At 43.8% G+C, this 17,123-nt stretch overlaps 1 protein-coding gene across 4 annotated transcripts in view; it reads right to left on the bottom strand.

Moving 5' to 3' along the window:
* Window positions 1–641: 641 nt before the first annotated feature.
* Window positions 642–17,123, bottom strand: part of PDPR (pyruvate dehydrogenase phosphatase regulatory subunit) — a 28,052-nt gene continuing 11,570 nt past the window's right edge. For all 4 annotated transcript variants that reach the window (XM_064459243.1, XM_064459244.1, XM_064459242.1 and 1 more), the window contains 9 exons: window positions 15,457–15,581; window positions 13,601–13,756; window positions 13,365–13,498; window positions 12,848–12,996; window positions 11,414–11,526; window positions 11,026–11,120; window positions 10,275–10,364; window positions 9,813–9,995; window positions 642–8,844 (listed from right to left, as the gene is read on the bottom strand). In XM_064459243.1, the coding sequence (XP_064315313.1) occupies window positions 8,440–8,844; window positions 9,813–9,995; window positions 10,275–10,364; window positions 11,026–11,120; window positions 11,414–11,526; window positions 12,848–12,996; window positions 13,365–13,498; window positions 13,601–13,756; window positions 15,457–15,581 (1,450 nt within the window). In that variant the 3' untranslated portion in view covers window positions 642–8,439. The remainder of the gene's footprint in view (window positions 8,845–9,812; window positions 9,996–10,274; window positions 10,365–11,025; window positions 11,121–11,413; window positions 11,527–12,847; window positions 12,997–13,364; window positions 13,499–13,600; window positions 13,757–15,456; window positions 15,582–17,123) is intronic.

Below are 17,123 nucleotides of genomic sequence, written 5' to 3' on the forward strand. Positions count from 1 at the left end.
GTTTTCCTTCCGGTATCCCTGCCTGCTAGGCCTTCACCTGCACCCACACCCGGGTGTCGGTGGAGTCAGGAGAGGAGGGAAAGGTAGCAGGACAGTTTGTGGGGCCAAAGAGGATCTTTTCCCTCTCCTCTCGGGCTACAGCTGGGCCCGCCATCAGCCACCATCTGCAGTTAACACCTGTCCACTGGAGCAGGAGCTAAGCCCGGTCCCACGCTGGCCTGGGTGCCCAGCGGCAGAGCCCCGACATAACCCCTCCAGCCAGAGCCTGCTGTTAGGGGACAGCACTGCTCACCCAGACCCTGTGTCCCTGTCTGATGAAGCCCTCCCGACTATCTTTGGAGCCAAAAAAGGAAGCCCTGGTCCCACATAGCCCATGCCCCTGAGCCCCTACACAGGGGAAGGTGCAGGGAAGGACATGGACAAACTCTCGAAGGATGTCATTTTGAAAGGGGGTGCAGGCACAGGCAGGGAAAGCAACTTTCCCTGAGGTGGCCCAGGAGGGCCAGGGCTTGCTCAGCTCCCAGCGCCAAAGGCTGGAGCCTGCAACAGGCCCAGTGTCACTGCAGGATCCATCCAGATGACCAGGCTAGGATCCTGAAAGACACACAAGGCTCTTGTGTAACAAACTGCTAAATTCCGGATTAGTTAAAATGCCTCTTTATTAATATACAAACCTACCAACATTTAAGCCAAACAAAATATTGAATGAAATAAAGCACGATATAGCGTACATAACAACACGGCCTCAGTGGAGAAGAGCAAACCTACCCTGACTCCGCGCTTGGGAACAACTTCACGTCCTCTACCACAGAGTCTGGCAATTAGAACAGCTTTGTCTCTCCTAAACCCCTTTGAATCCAAAACTGGCAAAGGTAAGACCACTGCTCCTCTCAAGGTACACCACCCAGCACAAGGGTTTAACAGTTCAACATTTTTACAACTCCAGGTTTCAAAGGGATTAAAAAGCAGCCCTGCACTGCTTGAGATGATCCGCTTGCTGAGACTGCAAGGGATGAGGGAGATGGCTGTGGTGGGACAGGGAACCATGCTACTGAAGTTGCTCCTTGCTCTGTCCCACCTCAGCTACATCCATTGCATGACATTCACAAGCATAAGGCACTAGAAAAATTGTTTTCACAGGTTGAATCTTCAGTTGTTCTTAAAATTTCAGCAGTAGCACACTTCAGAATTCCTCCCAGCCCTTTAAAATCTGGTCTTGGGAGACTGATGAAAGCATGAAGGGGCTTTGGACAAGTAAATTGGTGCACCTGATCACCAGAAGCAATGGTGGAGAAGGGATGTACTGGTGCAGTTCACAAGATGGCAGTCTCTGCTCAGGAGACCTGCACCAGATACCTGCCCAAGAAGCCAAGAGCCCGTCTCCCCCAGAGCTCAGGTCTCCTGTAAAACCAGCGACAGCGGGAGCCAGCAGGTGCACACAGACAGGAACAGAGTGGAAAGTAGCAGAAAGCAAGCACATTGTCTCAGGAGCAGCGGCAAGGAGTTGATCTGGACCAAAAGGTGTTATCCCCAAACTCTTCCCAAAGATGCAGGAAACATTACTGTCAGCCAACTGCCCAGCAGGCGGTCTGGAAAAAACGGCACTCACAGTGCAGGCATGCTCCTTTCCCCCAGGCGCAGCTTGGGGCACTTCTTTGGCAGAAGCACTTACGGAGCAGGGACGTGCCCTGCCGCAAGTCTGACCATGAAGCGCAGGAGAACCCACCACCAACTTCAGGGACATTAACCTGCCTCCAGTTATACTGGAAGAAAGGTGTAGCCGGCCCACTATGGGAAAAGTAGGGAAAACTATTTGTGGTGTGGAAGAAATCTCAGTGGTGCCATGGTGAAAGGTGACAGCGTAGGACTTTTCTCCATACCTACAAAATGGATCATGCCCTAGTTGGGATGACTGACGACTCCCAAGTATCTGCTCTGCTTTTAGCAGGCGTCAAGCATCTGTGCCAGAAGATAGGCTGTTACTAGCATCGACAAATCAATAAATATTAATGTGAACGCCTTTCTCCAGGGCCTCTTTCATTATAATTTACCACTCCTCTTCATGGAGATACCTTATTCCAAACAGACGATATCTCTAAGCAAAGTATATCAGCATAGTGTGTCATACCTGCAAAGCAGTGCTTTGTTTTGTGCTCTTAACTCCAAAGCCACCCTGATGTCGGGAATCCAGCAGAGCTTTGAGACAAATTGCAGATGAGAAGTCTCGGAGCCATCTCAAACATTACAGGCAGCAGCAGATCCCCTCCGCTCCCGCTTCTCCCTACTCCTGCCTGCAAATGTCAGCTGGTGCAGCAGGGAAGCGTTCAAGCGAGAATTTTGTTTCCTTTATGCAAAGGGACACTCACAGAGTACTCTATGCCAGTCCACGCTTCTTTCTTTAAAGAAAGAAGAAAACTCATTATAGCATGAATGATACAGTTGCTAAAGCCATTTCTGGGGGAAAAAAAAGCAGGGAAGGTGTCAGTACGGGCAGCTGTAGAGGCACAGGGGCTCCCAGCTCATTTAGCTTAGTTTGATACAAATTCCAGCCTCAGACCAGCAGCATCCTGCAACAGCAGCTTCCACCATCCCCAGTGCTTGCTCAAAAATATCTGCTGATGTTTGTGTCTGGTCTGTACGCTCAGCACACAGCTCTCCAGGAAGAAAATCAAATGGCAGGCACAATCAGTGCCCAAATACATCACCAAAAGCTTTAAGGCATTTACAAATATTTGAAGATTTTCCTCCCTCAAATGCAAAGACTGCTCTTGCCGAGAGCTATAAGCACGCTACAATCATAATGCTGAAGGAAAGTTTAAAGTGCAAAGAAAATTTTCAAATGCTTTTTAAAGACAGCTTGAAGTCACCTGATGACATTAACCCCTCCTTCCCCACGTCCTGTTCCCTGACTGAATGTGTTTTTTGGTGTTTGGTTTTTTTTAAATAAAAATCCTAACAATCAGTCAAGGAAAAGGTAGTTTAAAACAGAAAAGCATCCCAAAATGGGCAGAAATTAACCTGACCAAGTATTATAATAAAATTACTTGGGAAGACAAAGCTGAAAGTTGTGAATGTTTTGCTGGCCATTATCAGCAGCTAAGTGTTCTGTTTGAAATAAGAACAACTTCTGTCCTTGCAAGCAACTTCCCCCCGCAAACACAGAAACTACCTTGTTTTTACAGATTTATTCCCAAAATGTAAGCATTTTGGTTAAAGTGTGCTGGAAGGACAAGGTTAGCCCCAGCACACTGATGTCAGTGCTGTCTGACCTTCACAGTTAGACACCACCTCCAAGAATATGCCAGAGAGAGACAAGCGTTTTGAGCAACCTGGTACACACACTCCCCACCTCTTCTGTGCAGCATGGTTTCCTTCATCAGAAGAAATGTTAGAGGGAAAAGTATGTCTGAAAATGAGTGGCTTCCTTGATAACACTGTCCCGGTTCTGTCCAGAGCCATTGCTACCACTCAGCACGTGTCCAGCACTAAGGCTGCAGAGGAAGATGCTCCCTGAGCTGGGAATCAGGCCTGACCATGTCTTCAAGGCTGGGCTTAAGTGGCTGGGTAATGGGCAAAGGATCAAACCACTATCATGCCTCTCCTTCCATCTCAGCTCAGCTGCTCTGCCATCCCCTTGCCTGTGTTTATTTTGCTATGCCTGGCTCTCTGATGGGCAAAAGGAACTAACATGCTCAGCTGCCTGAGGAAGGAGATTGGGAAGTGTTGAGTGGGAAAACCCTGGCACAGGGAGAGGGAGCACTAAATGATGTAATACACAGCAGCCGCAAACCCACGTGAGGCTTTGGATGTTGGTATCTGCACCAACTAAAAGCTGAAGAGCTTAAATCAATGCAGAGAGACAGATCTAGAGCCAACCTGGCCCAGAAGATGAAGCACATGGTGGAATCAAGAGAGGAACCTCACACACGAGAGGTCCTACAGCAGCACAGGCTAGAGGTGTTGCAGGAAAGGCAACAACAACAGCAGAAAGGAGGAATCCAGGCTTACACCAAGACTTGGAGACACAGTGCAAGTTTCACATAGCCTCCCCTCCTTGCCACAAAATAATGAGAAGAAACTGTCCAACAAGTCACATCAAATCTGGATGCTGGAGTCAGCACAGAGGAAACAAGAAGAAACTAAATCTGGCAAAGACAGATGTGAAAATCACTATAACACACCTTCCTGAAACAGAAAACATAATTCCTAAATAGACTGTTTTAATTTTATCCTCAGATCGTTAAATATGAAAAACAAAGTTCCTCTTCTCTAGTACCATTTTAACTCAAGCCTTTCAGTATTCACTCAAGGACCAAAAAAACCCATAAGAACTTAGGAAAGGATGCAACAAGGGTAAGACAACACAAATTCCTCCAGAGAAATCATGTAATGGAAGAGGCTGCTACATAGGTTCCCCACACTACAGACGACATTTGGCCAAGCAAGCCCTTCTGGCGTATAGGAATGCTGTAAATTTAGATGGATTCACCACTACCACCGTGCCAGCAAACCCATTCAAGATGTTGACTTCTGGGGTAAGAAAAAACAATGCTACACGTGCCAAGTGCATGCCACCCATGGTGCCTTATCTCCCCACAGGCCACGCTTTCCTTAACATTCATCACTGATGAGTAATAAATTTATTATAAAATGGGTTATGCTCAACTTATACTTTAGCCAAAAAGAGAAATTATTTGCTCACACTAAACTCCAGTTAGCTTCCCTTCAAGTGTTTCTTGTGCCAAGTTGCCTGCATGAACAAAATCTACAGGACTGTTCCCATTCTGGACAGCAAGACTCAGAGAACAGATGACACCCCTGCAACTGCTACACATGAGGTGCACAGGGTAGACCTGCTGCTGCTGCTGCAGCACAGAACGAGGTCGTTACTATTATTAATAGTTAAAAATGCTATTTTAGTATTTCCCCTCCAAGGTTTATACGTCTTACCATGCAGAATGAGAACACACCGTCCTTCTCAGCAGAAAGCATTTTAAAGCAGTTTTAAGGATGAGAATCATGATGTGTAATTTTATAATCCACATTATTTACCATCTTAGATGCTAAGACTGTCTTACAGCAGCTTCCCAGATCCGATTTCTAGTTTTCTAATTTGAAGTTGTACTAAAGGTAGCAACTCCTAAACCAATTTTGTCGTTCTTTTTTTGGGCACTCTACTTTTAGTCATCAGATAAAGGGATTAGAGTCTTACATTACTGTTTAATACCTCTGGAAGAAAACATGACACCTGAAAGACCTTCCTCGGTCTCAGTATCTAGCACTATTTTAAAATATGCAACCCAATTATCCCCTTGACAGGTATTCAAGTTGGTGAAAGAAAACTGTTCTTTAACATTATAAGATTAAAAATAGTTGCCAGAAATTAAATCGACTAAGTTTGAACAGCAGCCAAAGGCTACAGGTTCAGCTATGAAACAAGAATCAGAATTCATATCAGGGAAAGCCAGAGTAGACGTTCATGAGCTGCTAGACTGACAATTATGAAACCGTCTATCTCTAAGTTTCAAACAACAAACATAACATTACAGAAAGTGTTGCTATATCTATTGGCATGAAGGGAAATTATTTCCGCTCTCTATTTTTGGTACTGCAAAGTCAATAGGTCTAGACATGAAATAAACCTAAGCAGACATAATGACAAAAGTAGCTCATAAAACACAATTTTATTGTCAGAACTGCTATGGGAAGACACATCTGTATCAAAAGTTTTCTGAGGAACTAACAGGCACCTATAAATGAGGGAAAATAAAAAATAATCACAAGGAGGAATATAATCTGGCTGCAGCTTAAATGATACTTCAGGAATGAGTGGTTGGCAGAGGACAGCATGCTGCTAACTTTCCAGTTCGGTCTTAACAATCAGAAGGGCTGCTCTAAGCCACATCCTATCAATCACGTATAAAACTCTTCCTCTGGTTGAATGCTTATTTCCCTAGATAAGGAAGGCACAGCAACGTCCCATAAAACCAAAGGAGGGATCGAGGTTCCCCTTGGTATGCACAACCAGCAGAGAAATAGGGGGATCACAGTATCTCTCTATGCAGGAAAGACATACATGAAGTGACTGGATTTTAAACTGCTATTAGATGCCTTATGAACCCTTCATTTAAGCAATTAATTCTAACACACCAGGCAAAATTTCGATTCAGAGAGCAATAATAGGGGAATTTGGAGGAAATGACAAGCAAGTGGAATCTCCGCCTACAGCAGCCGTGCAGAGTACTCTTGGCTGTGAGATCTCAAAAAGCTGTACTGCTATGGTCACTGCATTTCAGAGAATGGGGAATTTTTGCACGTCAATTCAAAAATAAGTTTGAAATCCTTGAAGAGGTCACACACTTCAAAAGAATTCACCACTCACAAAGGAAAGCACGCTCAAAGAAGTGACACCTATGTTCAATCTACTACACAACATGCTTAAGTCCTTCATTCCCTTACTCCCTTTCCCGACTCTCCACTCTTAGGTTTCACAGCTTCCGTATCACCCTGGATGGGGGAGATTGCTCTGACAACCTGTTTTAAGGTGTAGAGGTTTTGGACTTTCACCTTCGCTGCCTTGAGACAACCGACTCCTTTTGCATGCCGAGAACATCTCAATCATGAACTGGCAGACCACAGACTCAGCTGAAGGCATGACCTGAAGCAACTAAAGCAGCAGAAAGCAAACTTAAAAACAAGAACCAAGGAAGGTTTTGAGCTTATATTTACACTGCTGATGCTCACCATTTAACTGGAAAAGAAAGTTCCCAGAAAGGGTTCTAGATCACAGACAAAGTGTTTGTCACGGCTGACAGGGCAGACATCAGTGCAAGGTTGTGTTCGAACTCCAGAGAGAAAGATGCTGGAGCAGAGAGACCATGATGAGTATGCGGGTGGCAGAGGCAGGGGAAACGTTTAACGGATCTTTTTCAAGTAAATAAAGAGAATCTTTGCTTTTGATTGTGCTCACATTAGGAAGAAGAAAAAGAAGATGTAAATGTGTGCAATACAATTCAGCATCCCCCCACCTGGTTACCATTTACCATCAGTGTTTGAATCAGCACATTTTGACGCTTGAAGAAGGGGTGAATCCCAGCTGCACTGCCTGAAGCATCTGTATGAGGAGCACGATGGCAGAGCTTTGCTGGAGGAAAGCAATTTGTAAACCCACTGCCACACTCCCTACACTCCCTCTGTTCAACCCCTTCAGCTGAGGTACGACCAAGACAGAGAAGTAAGAAGTGCAACAGATTTAAGGAGAAAAACAGAAGACAACCTCTCGAATCTGGCAGGAGCTGCTGAGATGCCTTCTCACCACCAGAAGAAAAGCCAGTGTTTCTTCCAATACTGCCAGCACCACAGGTGAGACAAATGCTGGGGCTTTTCCTCCACTTTCAAAATAACCATGGGCAGCTAAAAACAGAAGATGTCATCCCCCCTGCTGCTCAAGTTCCCCAACACAACACAAGCTTTACATGAACCTTGCCAGATGAGCTTGACCAAGTCATGTAAACAAAGTGAAAGAAAATCCCAAAAGAGATTGTACACTCTGCAGCTGAAACAGAAGTAGCATTTCAACACTGCTGTTAACATTAAACACTAACATCTGTCCTTGTTAGAAATCAGCATTTTTGCTAATAAAAAAAACCAACCACAAATCCCATTCCTTTATAGAAGTGAAACATACATGCTGATCTTCAATTACATCTATAGAAGGCCATTTAGCTTCAGTGACCTCACGCAAAAAATCTAGTCCCAACAACAACAAACTTACCAGCATTATTGTCATCTCAGTGATCTGATGATTAAACCTACTTGACTCCCTGTTAGGGAAACAAAATGGTGGACAAAGGGGGCCAGTGACAGGCTGGACTATACAAAAACCTGCCCCTTGGATGCTGCTCACACAACGCTATGTCTCATGCCAGTGAGGTAGCTGATCGTTCTATTGCTGTGTGCATCGACGCATTGTCCCCTCTACAACGTAATATGTGGAGAGCAAGGTGAAGCCACAGCGTTCATCTGAACTACAGGCAGCAAATACCTGCTGTCCCATGCCTTACGCTGGAGAGGAGAGAGGAAGGGTGTAGTCCCCAGGGGTTCACCTGAACCCTTCCCATCACCATAAGGCTAGGGCCTCCAGTGGGGTTCACTCCCATACAGGCTTCCCATGGACTTCTGGATGCATGTGCAGCACTGTGCTTCATCCACTGGGGCATGGGGGAGCCTGGCAAGCAAAGGGTTGAAGGAAGAAGACAGACAGGGTTGAGAAAGCTTGAAAATTAAAGTTGTAAAATATACAAAATGTGACACACTGGAAAAAGTTTAAAAGTTGCAAGACAAGAAAGGAAAAGAAATATATGGGGTGAGGAGAAAGGACTGGAAGATGGTGGGAGAGGACTCCAGCTTGGGAAAAGGAGCGGTCAGGTCTAGTCAGCACTACTCCCTCTGGTAGCCACTCAGTTCCACCTCATCCTTGCGGCGACGGTGTGTGAAGAGGGAGCTGAAGGGGTAGAGCTTGGCTTTGGCCTGGAAGCGCTGCCCAGCAATGTCGATCTCATACTCGCCCTGGTTGATGAAGTCAGTTGTCACCACCTGCTCTTCTCCTGTCTTCTCGTCAAAGTGCTGCACGAAGCCGAGGCAGACATGGCGCTCCAGAGTGTAGCTGTAGGCACTACTGGTGGTCTTGCCCACGTAGCGGCCATTGCGGAAAATGGGCTCGCCCCACCAGGGCCAGAGGTCCGTATCTGTGTCATGGTCCTCAAGAATGAACATGGTAAAGCGCTTGTACACACCGTTCTGCTTCTGTTCCAACAGTGCTTCCTGACCAACAAACTGCATTCCCTGTGGAGAAAAGGAAGTGTCAGCTGACGACAGGAACATGAACTGTCGCAGCTGCTGAATTTCAGCAGACAAGCCTACTGATGAAAGGTGAATTTGTGCTTGGAGCTCAGGCCCTATCAAGGCAGGGTGCTTCCACAGGCAAGAAGTCCAGCGCAGACAGGAGCTTTCCTATCATGTTTGTTGTTCCAGATTTTAAAAGACAAAAATATTTTTGAAGTGGGCCTTTAAAAAATTCATTCTAATTTTCACTGTACTGAAAACATGTCACCACTCTAATTTTTGGTTTGTCACCATTCTAATCTTTCTGGTTCCAGAAGTCTACCATGCTTTATGAACCAGAGGGAAACTGTAACAACATGACATTTGTGTCCCTAATCACTACATTCCCTTGTCTGAATTTTTTGATATAAGCATTTGTTCTGGCTCATGCAAAGATGCGAGAAAGAAGGCAACAAACAAGTAACAGAGATGGCACCTGCCACCACAAGCAGGACACAACTCTATGCCATTCTATGTTTTAATAAAAATAAAGAACACCCCGGTTTCAGTAAAAATAGAAAACACCTGCTGTTGGCACCTATCCTCATATTTAACTTAATTAAATGCCACTTGGTGCACAGGCTAGCTTTTGATCATCAGACTGGGAAGACAGCTGGGAGAAACGTGAACTCTGAGCACCTGTAACGTACACAGCACCCTCATTATTCTAAGCATTGCACACATGAGGATACACAGATCGCCGTGAATGCTGCCCAGGAAGGAGGAAAACGGAGTATTTTGATATTTCTAGCATCTTTATGAAGTCCAAGAATACAGGTTATAGTTACATACTGCTCAGAGCTCCATCAAAAAACTAATATATCTATCTACTTGGATGGCAGTCTTTTCAGTTCAGCACTGCTCTCCCACCCGCCCCTGCTGCAGTAGCAGACCCCACTGCAGGAGGTGATTTCAGTTTTCCACTGTACCTTTTCCAGCTTGACCTGGAATTCACGTCCACACTCCATAGGAGTGGTAAAGGCATCCAGATCCTGGCCCCAGAACGCAAAGAACTTCTCAATGCGCAGGCTGCGGAGCGCATAATAACCGGCATTCCGAATCCCGTACTTCTGTCCCATGTTCATCACCTCGTTGTACACGTGAAGGGCATACTGCAAAGGAAGGGTGAAACTCAGAGCTGCAGACAAACACCTGGAGAGAGCAACAGCATCTGACACCACCATGGATGTCACTGTGCCCTGCCTCCGGAGCACAAGAGGTCTGCCCAACTGGAATGCTACACAAAGCAGGGAAATTCCCCCTGGTGCCTGCAGGCAGCTTTCTCTTTGTACAGACCAGGCATTTCATTACCCTGCATCAACTTGGAAACTGTTTCTGATTATGCATGCAAGCAACAATCTTAATTTGCTAAGGCTACAGTGTACTCTTACCTCTATGGGGATATAAAGCATGAATCCAGGTTCTCCTGTGTGAGTGATACTCATCACACGGATGCCATTAGCATAGCCCACGCTCATCTCCTGCAGAATCAGAGGCGGTGAAATCATCTAAACTGGAACTCAGCACAGAGATCCAGAAGGAGCCCAACACGTAACACAGACCACACTGGTCAACCCTCTCCCCCTCCTCACTGCAGTTCACCACCAGCACGTACTTGTGAATAATTTAAGTTTAAAAATTCAAATAACGATGCCACATTATCCAGACTTCTTAATCACTCCATGATACTTGGCAATAAGCCTTGGAACTAGGTCAGGAAAGGCTTGCATTCTAGACACAGGCAGAAGTTGAATGGCAGCTATCTGCTCAGCCTTTTAACATGACAGGAGACAATGACTCCTGAGTCACTGATCCCAGCTGCCCCACTGACTGACAGCTTCATAATTGATTATATGAAATATGTCAAGATATCAAATGGCACCAAGCCTGCAGTGAGTGGAATACTGAAAAGAAATGCATATTCACCCATATATTTAGCAAGCAGAATCCAAAGAGAAATAGTTAAAGCAAGCCTAGTGAGTACATTACCAACCTAGCTCAGTAAACTTCAGTAAACTGCAGTAAACCTATATGTAAATTGAAATTCCGCTCTAACTACTCAAAACATAAATCCTTCCCCTCCTTCCACACATGCTTTGAAAAACCTAGCAGGGTGAGGAGGAAGGAAGCACAGTCACTCACCTTGCAAAAGAGAGAGGGAAAGTGTTCTGGAGTTATTGGGGCATATGACAACTCTGAGAGGACATCCACAGCACGAGGACCGATCAGATTGAGGGCTAAAGAGAAGGTAACAGTATTACGATGAGGCTGGCGAGGTCTTGCCCAGTGCCTAACTTGCATATATGCATACCCCAATTTCTAAAGTCTTAGTGCTTATTGAAAGAAAAGCTTCTCCCAGCTCACAGCTTGCTAGAAGGAAGTCTCTGAATTGCTGTTTTCATCTAACTGTTCAGAAAGGAGACCCAGCCACCACTCTATACCCTTTAAACAATTAATTGGCATGCACCCCAAGACAGCATTTGTGTGATTTCAGGCTGTCTAAGGAGGTCTGCTTTCAGTGATTTCTTACCCGTGTACTTCCAGGTCACATCTTCCATGGTCAGGTTGCTGTCATTGGGCAAGCGGTTCTTCAGCCAGGCCCAGCAATGGACTTGTTGGTCAGTAGGGGAAATCATGAAGAAGCTGGAACAGACAAATCAAAACCAAGAAACAATGAATGGACAGCCACAAGATGATTCAGTTCATTCTTTGCCCATGAACCACTGGAGCCATTCCGCAGCTTCCAAGCTAGCAGGAGACCAAAACAAGCTGGTTTGCAAAAACCACAGCTAAAGTCTCTGGATCAATGTCATCACATCTGTCATGACAAGAAACCCCAGCCTTCCAGTGTTAGCAGTATCTGGTGACAAGAAGTGATTAGAAGGGGAACACAGGCAGTGCGACAGAGTTCACAGGGTACCTCAAAAGTCACAATCATTTTGCAGAAGGTATTCACAGCTCTTCACTGCCAGTGATCCTGCCTACTCTGACAGTCAGAAGACTGCTTGGTTCACACAGCAATTTCTTGTTTCAGCAGAAGTCTCTTCACACACAATGGTGGTTATTATTAACAGTTGCCAAAAACAGAACTCCACTCGATACGTGAAAATGAGCTACTTGTTGTGTAAGCCTCTTTCATACAAACTGTGAGTTAAAGTACATTATTGACAGAGATGGCATCTGCAGAAATGACTGGGCAAGGAGGAAAGCTACTGGCTTCATACAGAGAAGTACAATACTTTTAAGCAATACATGAATGCAGACAGAATAGGAAGAGAAAGAAAAGCTGTTTCTAATTGAAAGAGCAGCAAAGAATGCTTTCACACCAAAACAGTGAAAGCATGCAGAGCAAATGGTCCAGAAAAATAAAACCAACATTCGGGTGGGACTTGCGCATGATGAAGTTTTTAAAAATTAGAAGGTTGTTTTATGAAAGGCCAAAAAGAGCCCAAATAGTTGAGTCTAAGGATGAGATCCTGTGATCATGTCAGTTTGCACCAGAGAGCACAAAGAAGAATCATGAGAGACTGCAGAGCTGAGAATTACAGCACCCATACTGCAACGAAAGTTTAAATAATCAGAAAGTAGTATTTTCAGCATGCAACTCCAATGAGGAGATTGTCCAGGAGCTAATGAGGAACCGTTTGGTTTGCACTTTAAATTATTACCTAAATTGATAAACTCTAATGACTACTGAAAACAATTTGTCTTTCAATTGAGAAATTAAACATTTGAAGACTTAATTTGTAGAAATCTGTAGTCCCAGAAAAAGGCATATTTTCCCCAATACTGGAAAATTCAGGAGTTTCCTCTCATTTGGATTACTGAATTAGGAAGAATTAGGAATTTCAAGACTTTTTTTTTTCTTTACAGAGGGGAAAGAATTTCATGATCTCTATTAAGAGGTTCTTATAGGCTCTAACATCCAAAGGGTGATGGATAAAGATGCTGTCCACATACCTACCTGCGTTTGCTCAATCGCGCTATGCTGCAGTCATTCTCATACCCTCCTTTCTCATTAAGCATGCCTGTATGCACAACATGCCCAACTGGCACATCCAGGTCATTTGAGAAGAGATACTGCAGACTCTCCAGGGCCTGGTCTCCTGTGGACTACATGAATTGAAAGGGAGAGAAAGTCAGACAAGCTGTCTGAGCCATACAAATCCACTGGGGTGGATGTCCTGGCCCCTTTTTTTTCAATTTGTAAAGATAGTGACGCTGATGTCTTGAGCGTAATAGCATACAATGGTGACATAGCGCCAGAGGTTATAGACTCAGCTGGTATTTCTATAAACTGGGCCTTCAACAGATAAAAAGCAATCTATGCTGACTATGGTGGTACAACCTGAATTTGGTCATATAGTTTGACTTCCTCTACCTACCCTCAATACGACACACAGAATTTTGCAAAAGCAGTCAAAAGTAAACTAAAGGCGACCTTTATCAGGCTGATGCTTTCTCAATTCCTAGGTACTTACGCTTATTTCAAACTTTGTAAAAGACGACATGTCAATGACACAAACCGCTTCCTTACAACACTTGACTTCGGAACCCACAATATCAAACCAGTCTGGTTTGTAAAAGGTTTTGCTCTGATCCAAATCCAGCAAATCTAATGAAAAGAAGAATCAAAGGGACAATTAATAAACTGGACGGACTAAGATCTTACACAGACCAACAAGGATGCACTAGGCAGAGAAAAATATGATCTCACCTTTCCCAGGTGGGACAAAATACTTGACTCTCTCAAAGCCATGCTTCTCCATCCACCTAGCTCCCTGCGCGTCCAGACGGTCGTACAACGGTGAAGTACGCAGCTGTCTGCCAGTCTGGAAGTCCCAACGGGGAACTTTCAGATCACACATGAGGGCTGCAGTGGTCACAAAGACCCATTATTAGGCAAAGTGATTATTTTTAGCTAAAAAATTTTTATCTAAAATTTTGGTTTTTCTATTTTCTAAAATACCTATTTTTTACTGAAAATTTTCTTCCAGATTACTAATAAACATGCTTACCAATAACCGAACCATTAATTAAAGTCCCTCAAACCAGTTCTGACATTCCTTTTCCATTTTTGGAAATTGGCAAATCTGTTTTGATCCGTTTAGAGCTATTCAAAATCAGAGTGACAATACTTGCACGGAATGCCTATATTTATAGATACTTATGGTCTCATGACAATACTGTCAAGAAAACAAAACCTCTCTATTTTTCATGAAGTCATGTTGACTACCATTAATTACACCTGATTCTTCCCTGACAGTGCGCTCTATCAGATACTTATAATTTTGACAATACTAATGCTGGGGTAGGCAGCCCACAGCTACCAATGATCATCCAATTCACCTTCTTGTATATTGGCAGCTCAGCCTTTCCTAATTATTGAAGCTCTTCAAAATGGCTCCTGTACCTTTTCTAAATACGAATATTACATATTGCCTGAAAACAAGTTACCTTAATTAATGTTCAGCACTCTTCCCTGGTTACCAGTGAGGAGTAATAGCTCAAGGATGCTTGAATATGTCTTTATAAATGTTAAGATTCTAGATAGGTCATAAAATGCTTAAAACTGAAGATAAGCTGAATATTTCTTACTGAGTATTTCTATTGGTTTTGCCTCACAGCTAACGATTTAATGATTTTATTGGCATTATATGGTATTGGTACTCCTGAAAGAGTGGGTAGAGGGAAGAATAGATTAGAGTGGGAACAAAACATCTCAGAAATTGAATACAGTACTTGTACAAACTGGAGTGATTCTGTAGCTATCAGAATCAAGATTTGTATTGGAAAACAATTGCAGAATAATCCCAAGAGCATAAAGTGATTTTCCTGGGAGGAAGGTCAAAGGATAAGGTTTTTATTTCCTGGACAGAGCAGGGCTAAGAAGCTTACCTAACTTCTCTGCTTTCACCCCAACACATGTTTTTAGTTTAGACTCACTATTCAAATAATTGTTCCCATTTTGCAACTTGTGGAGCACTTCATACTTCTGTTTGAAACTTGAAAATAAGTTGTCCACATTATTCTCAGGGCAGAAAATCAAACAACAGAAGGAAACTAAGTATGGCTTTAGACAGGAACAATGACATCTCAAATCTATTCTGAAAGGTACTTATTGCAGACTTTGACAGGAGAAAGGAGAATGTGTCTACAAAGACTTCCTGAATGATGTCATATACTCCTAAGTTGGAAGTGACGGTATTTCCATGCTGTAATGATGTGCAAAGAATAACAGCATAATATTCTCAGTTAAGACCTCAGTATTGTTCTATTACACTGGAGTCCTACAAAGATACGCACCAATTTTCCCATACCAGAATCAAAGCACAGAAATAGGAGAGAGCATGGTACCAACAGCATTTCTTTAAGAAAAGCTAGTAAGAACACTGCTAATACAATAAAACCTCTTCCTTTCCTTTCTACTGGGAAGAGGCTGTATTGCCATAAAGGAGGCCAGGAAGAAGGAAAATGGTCTTGAGAGTGATGACAGAGGAGAGACAGTGCAGCAGAGCAAAGAGGAAAATCTTTGGCATCCTGGCCAGCACTGAACACGGAGACCTCACTTACGCATTACTTCCATCACGCGGTGACGGAGGAAAGTGCGACTGCTCTGAAGTGTACCAAAACGTTTCAAATCCAGAGGCCAAACATTTTCTGATGGATATCCATTTACCATCCACTCTGCCAGATACCTGATGGAAGAAGTAAAGAAAGACTGAGATATCAGTCAATGTCTTAAGGGAAAGAGTCTAGCTTTGAAGTCAGAAGCAAGGCAATTTGGACATGAGAATTTCTTGCAGTAGGGAGAGAGAAGACAGATAACACAGTATTCTAAATACTAGCAGAATCTGGAAGGTTTCCCTTTATAAAACCCATCCACCAGATTTCCAAATTATTGATTTCCCATTGGGATGAAACATACAGGGCAGCAGGAATTTAAGGCCAGGTGATAAATGAAGCCAGAGCCTGGACAGGGAGCCTGGCTGACACCGTGTCAAGTCCTTGGGCTACGCTACAAAAGGAGGTGCCGAGTACATTCAGGTTCAAGTTAGGAGGCTGACTGCTTTGTCATTTTGCAGTACCTGGTATAGGCTCAGCCACAACCCATCACTGACAGCATTCATTTCAGCATGAGGTGCCAGCCAAGTAATGTTTAGCTACACTTCTAGCAGTGAAGGAGGAAGGCATGCTCCAGAGCTAAAGGACAAAGGCAGCTCAGACCAAAGCAGAGCAGAAGGATCTGTTCACAGTCCGTAAACAGAAAAACAAAGGGGTTTGAGACTGATCATTAAAAGTTACATTATCAACTTCTTATTAGATGCTTATCTTGAGGCTGTAGCAACAAATGGACAAATAGTGCTTTTACCTTCAGAAATTATTTTGATTCTTAGAGAACCTCACTGCAGAGATTCTCTAAATTTTATATGTCTAAGAAAAAAAAAATCAAGAGTTGCTTCCTGCTGAGTTAAATTATTAGGCAACTGAGAGAAACTAGAGGATACAAATGCAGATACTAACACCTGCCTTGAAAAATGAGCGGCTTGTTAAGAAGGCTGTATGGCAGAAGGGATGCTGGGTTGCCAAAACTGAACAGCAATCAGAGGAAGCGATGACCATTCTGCAAGCAACTTTGGTGCTGGGATCACACTTACATACCTGTTAGAGTATTTGTATTGACACGGGAACTGCATTTTACTGGGAAACAATTACATCCCTAGCTGGCTGGCAGAGGACAGTTTTTAACAATACTGGCAGCACTGGTATCACATATGCAGTGCTTCACCTGCATCAGATTCACTCTGCTTTCAGAGCAATTAACTGTTGTGTCAGCTTGAATGATCTAAGGACTACACTCAAATAATAAATTAAAGGGGATCATGAAGTACAGAAAATGAGGGAATATATGCTTTGCAAAGCTTTTATCTCTTCCTGGTAGATAAAATAATTGGACCAGTTAGGTCTGAGGAATCTTACTTGATCCCCAGCAGGCTGCTGATTACTGATGCCTGAGGAGAGGTGTGCAGGACAGGTGAAGAGTCCAACACAGATTTGGAATACACACAGGAGAACACAGCAACTGCTCCTCAACTCCACTCAAGTTGAAAATGAAAGAGGAGTCTTTGTCAGAGAGGTGACAAACACTGACCAGAACATTCTACACTGAAACATCACCTGAGTAGTCTCTTTTCTTGGTTAAAACCTTACTTACACATGTAACAGTGATAAACCACTTA

Source organism: Phalacrocorax carbo, chromosome 8, assembly GCF_963921805.1.
Source record: "Phalacrocorax carbo chromosome 8, bPhaCar2.1, whole genome shotgun sequence".
Classification (NCBI taxonomy): Eukaryota; Metazoa; Chordata; class Aves; order Suliformes; family Phalacrocoracidae; genus Phalacrocorax; species Phalacrocorax carbo.